A 10,621-nucleotide genomic window follows, 5' to 3' on the forward strand; every position below is an offset into this window, starting at 1 on the left:
TATGGGAGAAGGCTTGGGAGGAAGCACCATCTGTCTCACAATGGGTAAAGCTGCTTCTGTGGTAAAAGCAAAGTGCTTTCTTTGGTTTCTGTGTCAGCCAGTGGAGAGAATGTTAAAGCCCTGACGTTCCTCAAAGGAAGCACAATCCAGCAATTGAAGATGCTGCAGGGTGGAGAGCTGGGAATCCTGGACTGTTCTTGGCTCTCCCATTCAGGCACTGCATGACCTGGAGTGAGGCTCCCTGTGCTTGCAAATAGCCTCAGCCGTGGAGATAGGAACCTCACCCAGCATCCCAGCTCCCTCTGACTACTTGGGGTTGTAGCTGCTCTGCAGCACAGGTAGCAGCCTGGCGGCTCGTCTTCAAGCACTGGCAGCTCTGATCCCACGCTTGGAGGACACATCGGTGCCAGGCGTAGAGCTGCTTTTTGCAAGTATCCCAATACTCGCCCATGCTTGCTTTCTGTGGCACTTAAAGCCTACAAAACCTGGCTTTGCTGCTTTTCTTTCTGTATTAGAGTTGAGCATTAATTAAAACTACTATTAAATGCCCTGAGGATGTAAGCTAGAGAATTTCATTTTAAATGCAAAGCATCTCACAGCTGGAGGATTTTGTTTTCTCAATATGGCTGTGAGCGTATTTCTTGCCCAGGAATTTGCCTGGCTCTCTTGGTCATGCTTTAGCTTCTATCTTGCACCCTGCTGAGTACCTTCTGGTGTAGCTTTGAGGTCTGAGGAACAGCGGAAGGGGAGGTAATGGAGGAAGTTGCACATCTCTGAAGCTTCCTTGAGAGAAGGGTGTGCTTTCCCTCACAGAGAGAAAAGTCACTCCCTTCACAGCTGGGTGGGTGCCGGTACATGGTAAGAAGCTTTATTTTGTGGAGTTTGCTTATTTTAAGTCTTAATCTCAAGTGTTTTCTTCCTGTGCCAAAAGAACAAGTATTCTTAAAATGTCTGCAATGCACTCTTAAACTCTTCTAGATGAACAGTTTATCTCCCAGCTGCTTTGATCCTCCAAGCTTGCTTCTGAAGCGGTAGGATTATTTGGAACCATTAAAAAAAAAAAAAAGTTTACTTCTGTTGTGTATTGAGATCCTGAGAGGCGTTAACTTGGAAAATCACCACAAACCCAAGCTTTTCTATATGTAATGAGATTAAAATACAGATGGTGTAGGAGGTTTCCACCTAGCTGTCCTGAGAGACAGGGAGTTGGAGTATGAAGCAGCAAAGTAGCTCTTTCGGATAGAGAATTTGCAGCTGCAGTATAACATTGAGTTAACTTCCTGTGAGAGTCAGTGGTAACGGCTGCAGGAAGTGGAGGGCATTGTGATGGATGCTGGGGAGGCCAGCTGGGTAGAAGGTACTCTTCCTCAGTACTAAGCCTGAGTTTGTTGGGAGGCACTTCTCCCATGAAACTCCAATACATGGAGCTTTATTTTTAGGTGTAGGATGTGGAGGAGAACAGATGTTTTGTTTCAAAAATAAGTCATTTTGAACTGCTCCTTGAGCTACAGAATTATCTCAGAAAGCTGTTGTCACTCTGAAAGATGGTCGAGTGGAAAACTTCCTAGCATCTCCATTCCTAAAGTGTGGGGAATAAAGGTGTGGTGATGGCTCTTTCTCAAAGCTGCAGTAGTGGAAGCTATGCTCAGGGCACATCCTGACTCCTGTTCTCTCACTGTTGCTGCCCTGCAGAACAATGCCTGTGGGATGGCTGAATTTGCTGCAAAATAAGATCATCAGATTCTATCGAAGGAGGCGTGGGCTGTGCAGCAGCAATGTGAGGAAGACAAATGGCTGTAATAGTGGGAGATTGGGGGAGAGAGTTATGTATGTCTGACTGCAAAACACAAAGTGTAAACTGATCTTGGCGTATCCTCACCGAGGACTTTTGGAGAAGCACGCATACACTTGCTTCCAGCACACTCTGAGCTGGGATAGATGCAATGCTTTGCTCCACAGCCCATGGAATCCTCACTGCAGTGCTGCCCCCCTCCTTGTGTAGACAAACTTCTTTTCTCTGGTTTTTGCTCAAGCTCCTTGCTCAGAGACTGTTGCAGCTTTCCCTTGGCTTTCAAGTGAGAACAGCATTGTCCCAGTCCAGCAGCTGTGGCTCTTGCTGTGTTGGGTTCTGTGTTTTGCCTCAAGTCCCAAAGTTGCTCTGAACTGGGATGCAGAGGCTGAGCCATAGGCATCCTCCCTGACTCCCAGCCTCATGCTAGAGCTTTTTCTTCCCCTCCGATCTTCCCTCATGCATCTGTGCTTCAGCCAGGGTTGTGCAGAGCCAACAAAAGGCACAAGCTGGGGCAAGGTCTCTGCATTTTTCCCCCTTTCTTTTTTTCCAGAAAGCATTGCACATATCTTTATCCCTGCTCCTGGTGCTGCTCTCAGGGCTGGCTGCAGCTCTCAGGCTGCTAGGCAAACCTTGTTCTGGAGATGCCAACATGCAGTCTCAGTGTTAGTGGTGCAGTCAACAGGAATGCATGAGGTGGCCGCTGCTGTAGGAAGGGGGTGGGGAGCACGAGGCAGTGTGACGACAGAGAAATGCAGCAGCCCTGAGTAAGGGATTTTGCAAATAAAAATTGTGGAGAGACTGTAGGGAGCATAGAAAGGCAGGAAGGGCGGGCAAACTAGGGTGTCCCAGAGCTGCCTGAGTTGACAGACAGGAGTGGAGATGTGTGTCTGCAGCCAGCAGCTTCCACCATCTGCAGCCTGCAAGCCTCCTGGGTGACCTATGGTGAGGGACGTGGCGCTTGAGCTGCTACCAAGCGCAAGTGGGGACAAACACTATAATGTGGTCAGGAGGCAGGTTTGCAGGTGGGTGAAGGGGCTTTTGTTGCATGGTGGCAGATGGGATGTGTCCAGCCTGGCTCCGGAGCAGCATTGGGTGCTGCTGTACCTGCTTCTCTCACTGCTCTTTTGTCTGCATTTGCTTTGTTCTGCCACTCAGGGAACAGGATGGGGCTCCAGTTTCTTGTGAAGACATTCATTCCTCTCCTAAAAAGGACAGTTAAATACCACAAAAAGGACAGACAGCTAAGATCTTCTTAAGCTCCTGTCAAAACAGCCGCATGTCCATACAGAAGTTGATCCAGCTGAAGGAACAAATGTGCCTCTTGCCTTTCTCTGTCTTCCCCTCATCTTTAATCCAGACCTGGAAGGACTTATCCTGCCCAATTCAGTGGCTGTAGAGAAACCATGGGGCTCTACCCAGGCCTACCTCATTCCTCCTTTTGCTTTTCCCCTCAGTTCAGAGCCATGACTGTGCCAGTGGGGCTGCTGCTGGTCCTGTTGGGCTACATCACGGCACTGGACCCTGTACTGGAGGAGGCCTGGGAAGGGTGGAAGAGCCTATATGCCAAGGAGTACCCTGCGGTAGGTCTAGGTCTGCACCCGCTGCACAAGGACCTGGTGATGCCCAGCTCCCCTTGGGCCTGACAGCCTGGGGTCAGCTTCAAAAGGGTCCATACATGGCAAGTCCCTTCTGATGCTCCTGGGGGCCGTTCCTGACCCCAGGTCCACTCTGCCCCTTGACAGGAGGCTGAGGTCATCCGCAGGGAGGTCTGGGAGAAGAACCTGCGGCGCATTGAGCAGCACAACTGGGAGGAGTCGCAGGGGCAGCATACGTTTCGCCTGGGCATGAACCATTATGGGGACCTGGTACTTGCTGGTGCACCTCCTCCAAGGACTTGATCTGAGGGCTGGGTGCACCCAGCCTACTCTGCTTGGAGTGATGGTGCTCCCTGGGGTGCAACCTGCCCATGGGGAGCAGCAGTGCAGGTGGCCCTACACACACGCATGTGCACCTACAGATGGATGAGGAGTTCAACCAACTCCTGAATGGTTTCAGCCCAGTGCAGCATGAGGAGCCAGCACTGACCTTCCAGGCATCGACAGCTCAGAAGACCCCAGCAGAAGTGGACTGGCGTGTCAGAGGCTACGTGACACCCGTGAAGAACCAGGTGGGCACGTGGGGGGCTCTGTCCAGGGCCGTGGGATGGGTGCCAGCAGCAGAAGCCAGAGACTGCATTCTCCAAAGGGCCAGAATTTTGTGAAACCCGGAGAAGCAGCTCCTATAGTTTTGGCTGTTGCAGTTTCTTGTAGTTTTGCAGATGAGGAGCTGGAAAGCAACACTATAGGGTCACAGCATCCCCCTCCATCAAGTTTTGGAGTGATGTTGTGATCCCCGCCATCACTTCCCTCTCACCCAGGGGCACTGTGGGTCATGCTGGGCATTCAGTGCTACAGGGGCCCTAGAGGGACTCGTCTTCAATTGGACCGGGAAGCTGGCAGTGCTGAGTGAGCAGAACCTCATCGACTGCTCCCGGAAGCTGGGCAACAACGGTTGCCAAGGCGGCTACATGACCCGTGCCTTCCAGTATGTGCATGACAATGGTGGCATGAACTCTGAGCATGTCTACCCCTACCAGGCCACAGTAAGGGGCAGCAAGAAGGTGGGCAAGCAGGGATAGAGCTGTGCTCGTGGGTCCCAGCCCTGGCACTCTTTCTCCCTGCTCTCAGGACACCTCTAGCTGCCGATACAACCCTGGGGACAGGGCAGCCAACTGCTCCACAATCTGGCTGGTGGCCCAGGGCAGTGAGGCAGCGCTGGAGCAGGCAGTGGCAACCGTGGGCCCCGTGTCTGTGGCAGTGGATGCCAGCAGCTTCTTCTTTCACTTCTACAAATCAGGTATCAACTCCTACACCTGGAGAGGTGCGGTTAGGTAGACTGAGGCAGGGGTGCCTTGCTGTGCTGCTGGGCAGCTAAGCCCTAGCAGAGTCCACAGGGCACCCAGCCCAGGGGAATAGGATCAGCCACCCTCCTTTTTCCAGGAGATGTACTGATTGGGGTCAGAGCCTGGACAACTCAGTTCTGTTCTTTTCAGGCATCTTCAGCAGTATGTTTTGCAGCCAGAAGGTGAACCATGGGATGTTGGCTGTGGGCTACAGCACCAGCCAGGAGGGCAGGAAGAATGTGAGCTACTGGATCTTAAAGAATAGGTAGAGGTGGCTCTAGATCTGCCATCACTTTCAGCCTGTCCGCTGCTTTTCTGTGAGGTCAAAGATACAGCAGGAGTATCCCCATCCCATGAAATGGGTCTCCCTGTGCCATGGGAATGCAGATGTGCTCATTCTCCATCTCTTCCTGCAGCTGGTCGGAGGTGTGGGGTGAGCAGGGCTACATCCGCCTGCTGAAGGGAGCCAACAACCACTGTGGGGTTGCTAACCAGGCCAGCTTCCCTCTGCTGTGAGCTCCTGTGCTGGGAGGAAGACGGCACTTGCTGGGATTGCTCCCCTGCCTTGCTGTGAGGATAGGGCTTCCTTCAGGAAGGGGCTTTTGTCTGTTTGAGAAACAATTAAAAATGGCATAGCTAATCACTCTGTGCTTGCAAAGGGGAGCTAAGGCATGATTAATGTAGCAAGTTCTTTTCTTTCCTTGCTAGGCATGGCAAAGCTTCCTCTCCACAATGGTTGGTGAAAGGAGCTTTCTCTGCCCCATTCATAGAACCACAGAATGGTTTGTGTTGAAAGGCACCTCTGAAGGCCATCTTGTCCTGCTCTGCAACAAACAGGGATGCCTACAGCCCAATAAGGTGCTTTTCTTTCCAGCTGAATCTCAAATGCGAGAGCTCTGAGATTTTTGGCCATAACTGCAGCTCTCTAAACCAAACATTATCCTTCCTAGCCCAGCTCTTTATAAAGTAACTCCTTATCAAAGCAAACCTGCAGGACAAGATGAAAAAAAACCCTTAACTTCCTTCACCTCCTGCTGCTTATCTCTGTGTCCATCAAATACTGTGGAGATTCACTCCCTATGAGGGCAAACACAAGGCCATAATAAGGGGGAACACAGCACTGAAATGGCCACCTCAGGGACAGGCTACAGCCCGCGGGCTGGCCCTAGGGGCGCTGTCCAGGTAGACGCTGTCACTTTGTCTCATATCCTAATGGCTCCTTGTCCCTTTGTCCCAGTAGTGAAGAGTCCCCGCAATCCCTGCCCTCACTCCGCCACGTCCCGGCCCAGGCTCCCTGCCCTCACTCAAGATGGCCGCCATGGTGCCCGCTAACCGCCCGCCGCCCGCACCGACCCCTCCCGCCCGCCGTAGCGCGGGCTTCCTTTCCAAGATGGCGGCGCCCTGCGGTCGGAGCAGTCGGTGGCTGTGGGCCGCGGTGGTGCCGGCCGCCGTGCTATGCTTAGCGGTCCGCGCCGTGGAGGAGGCAAGCACGGCTGAGTTCGACGTGAGGCCCGGCGGAGAGGTTCACTCCTTCTCCCGGAGCCTGGTGAGGGGAGAAGAGGGACGGGAAAAGGAGAGTGTACGCGCCTCTCGCTGATTGGTGGGGACGCACGTCGTTCTTCGCTCCTGGCACGGGGATTGGCTGACAGCGAGGGAAGGCGGGACGAGTGATAGATGACAGGGGTGGGGGGTCTACAAAGGAATGAGTTATCCAGGAAAGAAGGAACCTTTCTACCGGGATCGGGCCCCAAAGAGAAGGGGGTCTGGAGCGCCAAAGAAGGGCCACCAGCTGAAGGAAATGTGTCGCCACCAAGGTGGGATGATTCCTGTGGCCAAGAAGAACTCTGTAGGCCGGGTCGAGAGGGGGGGTCCAGTGGAAGGAGATGCTCCAAGGGAAAGTGAGGGGCTCCAAGGGAAGGAGGAGTCTCTGGAGAAAGAGGTGTGCTGAGGGGACCTGGTGGGATGGTCTGCTGCAGGTTCCTGCCCACTCCCCAGCCCAGATCCTCAGGGTTCTGTTGAGACCCCCAGTGCACCCCCTGGATGAGGGTCTTGCAGCCCCCACCGATACTGGGGCTCTTCCTGGTGTCAGACCAGTGTGGGATGCTCTGTGCCCACAGCCTCCATGGCCTTCTCAGGTGTTCCCATGTCTCATGTTGGTGAGATGTTACTGATGTTGAGCAGGTAGATTCACATAGTTTGTCACTCCATGGCCAGGCTGCTGATCTTCTCTTTTTCCAGGGAGATTACACCTGCACTTTCACATACTCTGCTCAGGGAGGAACGAATGAGGTGAGTTGGGCAATTTGGAAGCTTCCTTTGCGCTCAGTCTGGCTGCACAGAACAGGATTCTGTTGTTATCAGTGCTGACAGCAGTAGTAACTGGGAAGGACTGATGTGTCTCAGAGATAAAAGGACGCTGTTCTGCCAGAAGCCATGGTTGGTCAGTCATTATTTTGGCCCCTAGGTTTAGTTGTGACCAGGACAAGAAACTTCCTTTTCTACAAGGAGGAAGTTGATTCTTTTGTGATCAGCTGATTTCAGGGCCCAGGAGCTGAGGGAGGGTGGTGGCACCATTTCCAACACCACGTGTTAGCAAAAATAGCTTTGTTGGATTTGCTCCTTTAATGGAAGTGTCCTCTGTGTGTTGCAACAATGCTGTGGCACACAAGGCCATGACATTTGTGAATTTTAAGGAATCTTAGGGCCAAATGCTTTCAGTGGAGAACAGAGCTATCATTTCGTGCCCCTGTTGGTAGGAAGGGCCTTGGAGGAGTAACTCCTTAGTTTGTAGGAAACTGCATAGAACCAGGTCCTTTTATTTTATTGTAAAAGGGTATGAGACTTGTACTCTTTTCTATAACTGCATTAATGAAATTGTGGTGAAAAGAGAAAGGGTGACCAGGCCTCCTGCTTTGTGCACACAAAAGAGAAGGGGCCATCCACAGCTGTTCTGTAATTATGTTTTGCAATTTCACAGTGGTGCTTCTGCAGCTGGGAGGTGGGGATGAGTTGGAAAATGGGAGATGTTTCCCAAGATTAACTGTTGGGGCCTTTCCCTTCTGCAGCAATGGCAGATGAACATTGGAGTCAGTGAAGACAACCTGCTCTTCTCCTGTTCTGTTTGGAGGTGTGTGGTTTAATGTGAAAAGCAACAACAGGCCAGGGGGGGCTTGGCCAGGGTTCTTCCCTGTGGCAGCAGGGATGGTGCTTCCTGGCTTTCCTCTCCCAGGAGATGCTGTGACTTTGGGAGGTCTCTCAAGCCAGGTGGTGTTTCTTCCCCAATCTCCTCACTATACTAGTTGAAGCTACAAGAAAGCTAGAGGTGACTGTGGAGGGAGGGAGCCATGTATCCTGCCACTCCTCTACACCTCCACCCTCTCTACCAACAGCAGGGATTAGAAGAAGCTTCCTGATTTGCCCCTTCACTGGAAAGTCAGAGCAGTATGGTCTCTAATGCTTGTGGCCTAGAGAGCCAAGAAGCAGAGTTAGCCCCTGAGCCTGACCCTTCCCTATGATCTCACCTCCCATATAACCTTTCTCTGCTTTAGATGCCAAAGGCTGTGTTCTTATTTTAGGCCCCAAGGGAAGTCTTACCTCTTCTTCACCCAGTTTAAATCAGAAGTGAAAGGAGCCAAGATAGAATACGCCATGGCTTATGTAAGTCCAAGCTGATGACTCGGATATAGGCATGTGGGAAACTGCTGTAAAACATGGGTTGGACATTGAAAACATTCATGAGGCATCTGTCCAGTAAAATGTACTCCACTATGCCCTTAATTAGAGAGAGTCAGGACCAAGTGTCTGCAGAAAGACCCTCCTGCACTATTTAACTTCTGCTCCTTGTATGCTGTGGGTTAGCTGCTGGTTTTGCTGATGTCATTGGTTCCAAAAGACACCATCCTGCCAGGGTGCACAGGACAAGGAGCACCTTGATTTGTCTCAGCAAATTCATTCTTCCATTTCTTTGCCTTTCAGTCATCTGAAGGTTGCAAGTTTGTGTTTAAAAGGAAATGGAAACCTAGCCAGGAATTTTCCTTCAAAATTCCTTTGCAGATGTAGGTCTTTCACTCTACATCATTAAAAGACAAGTTTGTTTGTTTTCAAAATGTGCTGTTGTTTATTTGCTTTAAATGCACTAGCTTCTTGGATTATCTCAATTGCATAAGCTTTTTTTCCTTCCTGTTTCAGTCTCAAGCTGCAGTGGGTGCACAGAGAGACATCCCCTTAAAACAGGAAGAATTTGAAATCGCTGAAACGACAGGTCTGTGACTGAGAAAACTATGTGAAAAAGGGCCTGGTGTGAGAGACAAGCCTGGTTGTCTACCAGGAGATGAGCAGTTAAGCTTAAAGCCAATAGGTGACAGCATAGAGGCAGACACTGCACATTATGGAGTCAGCAGTGTAGTGTTCATGATCCATATTTGGCAGCAAGATTTTGCAGATCCCCTTCCAGTTTAAGTGTTAATTGGCATAGGGGAAGAATGGGTTTATCACAGTGTGCTTGTACTGTGCGTGTAAAGAACTTCAGTGTCCAACTTGCTGGCTTTTTATCATCCTGGAAGGGAACCAGCAGGGCTATTTTATTTATACCTTACCATTTGTTTATCCTATACTTGTTTTCTCTCTTTCTAGTGTCTCACAGGGAAGGCAAGTTCCGTTTTGAACTGTCGAAGCTCGTGATTGTAGCAAAAACTCCCCATGATGAGCTGTGACTCTGAAGATGCTGTTGGGCAGTATTTCGGCCAGGAGACCATGGCAAACAATGGAAATTACTTGTTATTGGCAGTTATTTCAGTTGGCCAAACCTTTCATGTTTTACATATTGAGGTGCGCTAGGGTCCAAGACAAGTGGGGCGTTGAGGTGTTGAGAAAAATGCGTTCTGTCTTGTGTCAGAGTAACAGTGTGCTTTGCAGCTGGAAACATCCTCTGAAAATCCTGATCTAGAGCTAGCCATTCTGCTGCCTGTTTTCTACTTCAGTGATCTGCTGAATATGGTAAAGCTGCCCTCTAAAACAGCACTTCATCTTCCTTGCTAGGAGGAGCAATGCAGCAGCTGGATTTAAGCAAGATCTCCTAAATGAAAGTTGTTAACCCTGGAGTCTCTGGAAGGTGGTAACAGGGTTTCTTTCTCTGGAAGCATTACAGAAGAAACAAATTAAATTGGGGAGGAGGGGGAAGGAAGGGATAGGGTTGGTCAAAGCCACCTGACTTAAGTGCCACTATGGAAAACCATCAGTGGCTTAATTGGAGAGGATGTTCTGTCCTAGTGCAAATTGGAGATTGGGATAACTTGGCATGGGGAAGGCAGAGTTTCTTATTCTGGCACAACCCAGGAGTCAATCCAAGCAACACTTTCATGTCTCAGTACCAGTGCAGGACTATTTTCTATGTACAGAAGCATTTTTTTTCTTATCTAAAATATTAACAGCGAGGGAATGTGGAATTCCTATCCTGCATAAATACACAAATAAAGCATTGTGCTTGCACCTGGGTTTGCTTTGGTCTATGATTCCTGTCCTCCAACTGGATGCCTAGCAATCCAATTCAACGCTTGCTTAGCCAGGAGTTGCTGAGATGCAGGTTGGAGGCTGCAGAAGGTTTATGGGGGTTCTGCCCATCCAAGAGGTATCCCAGCAGCCCACAAGAACCTGTAACCCAGTGCTGTCATGATAGGTGCTTTGTCCAGACACCAGGTGATGCCTGGTGTCAACTGTGGTCATTGTTAGCTACCTTTTCTGTTCTGTGGGAGTTTCCTTGTCTTTGAGAGTACTTTGTGCTGGGAATTTTACAGGCTCTGTTTTCCAGAGTGTTCCTGGATGCTTCTTTCTCCACTGAGTGGCTCCTGGAATTGCAGATAACCTGCTGGTCCCAGGAGTGATCTCCTTCC

At 50.5% G+C, this 10,621-nt stretch overlaps 2 protein-coding genes across 3 annotated transcripts; both read left to right on the plus strand.

Moving 5' to 3' along the window:
• The first annotated feature begins 69 nt into the window (after nt 1-69).
• LOC116235670 (procathepsin L-like) lies at nt 70-5,390 on the plus strand. 2 transcript variants are annotated; one of them, XM_031603945.2, is made up of 8 exons: nt 70-858; nt 3,247-3,372; nt 3,535-3,657; nt 3,810-3,959; nt 4,209-4,433; nt 4,519-4,687; nt 4,884-4,972; nt 5,150-5,390. In XM_031603945.2, exons 1-8 carry the CDS (start codon nt 856-858, stop codon nt 5,168-5,170), a joined length of 906 nt encoding a protein of 301 aa, XP_031459805.1. In that variant the 5' UTR covers nt 70-855; the 3' UTR covers nt 5,171-5,390. The 2 variants fall into 2 exon arrangements, with proteins under 2 accessions (XP_031459805.1, XP_031459804.1); XM_031603944.2 differs by having other exon boundaries at nt 4,884-4,998; nt 5,150-5,387.
• Nucleotides 5,391-5,898: 508 nt separating this feature from the next.
• Nucleotides 5,899-10,225, plus strand: MYDGF (myeloid derived growth factor). The gene is made up of 6 exons (XM_031603947.2): nt 5,899-6,279; nt 6,972-7,022; nt 7,799-7,860; nt 8,309-8,390; nt 8,922-8,994; nt 9,366-10,225. Exons 1-6 carry the CDS (start codon nt 6,043-6,045, stop codon nt 9,443-9,445), a joined length of 585 nt encoding a protein of 194 aa, XP_031459807.1. The 5' UTR covers nt 5,899-6,042; the 3' UTR covers nt 9,446-10,225.
• The last annotated feature ends 396 nt before the right edge of the window (nt 10,226-10,621 follow it).

The sequence above is a fragment of the Phasianus colchicus genome, chromosome 28 (assembly GCF_987193195.1).
Source record: "Phasianus colchicus chromosome 28, bPhaCol1.hap1.1, whole genome shotgun sequence".
In the NCBI taxonomy this organism is placed as follows: Eukaryota; Metazoa; Chordata; class Aves; order Galliformes; family Phasianidae; genus Phasianus; species Phasianus colchicus.

Excerpts from the sequence above, each read along its gene's own strand:
- LOC116235670 (XM_031603944.2), top strand. Across the intron at positions 4,688-4,883 it reads CTTTCACTTCTACAAATCAG|GCATCTTCAGCAGTATGTTT; the intron begins GTATCAACTCCT and ends TGTTCTTTTCAG. Across the intron at positions 4,999-5,149 it reads TACTGGATCTTAAAGAATAG|CTGGTCGGAGGTGTGGGGTG; the intron begins GTAGAGGTGGCT and ends CTCTTCCTGCAG.
- MYDGF (XM_031603947.2), top strand. The coding sequence starts at position 6,043 with ATGGCCGCCATGGTGCCCGCTAACCGCCCGCCGCCCGCACCGACCCCT. Across the intron at positions 7,861-8,308 it reads TTCTCCTGTTCTGTTTGGAG|GCCCCAAGGGAAGTCTTACC; the intron begins GTGTGTGGTTTA and ends TTCTTATTTTAG. Across the intron at positions 8,995-9,365 it reads TGAAATCGCTGAAACGACAG|TGTCTCACAGGGAAGGCAAG; the intron begins GTCTGTGACTGA and ends CTCTCTTTCTAG.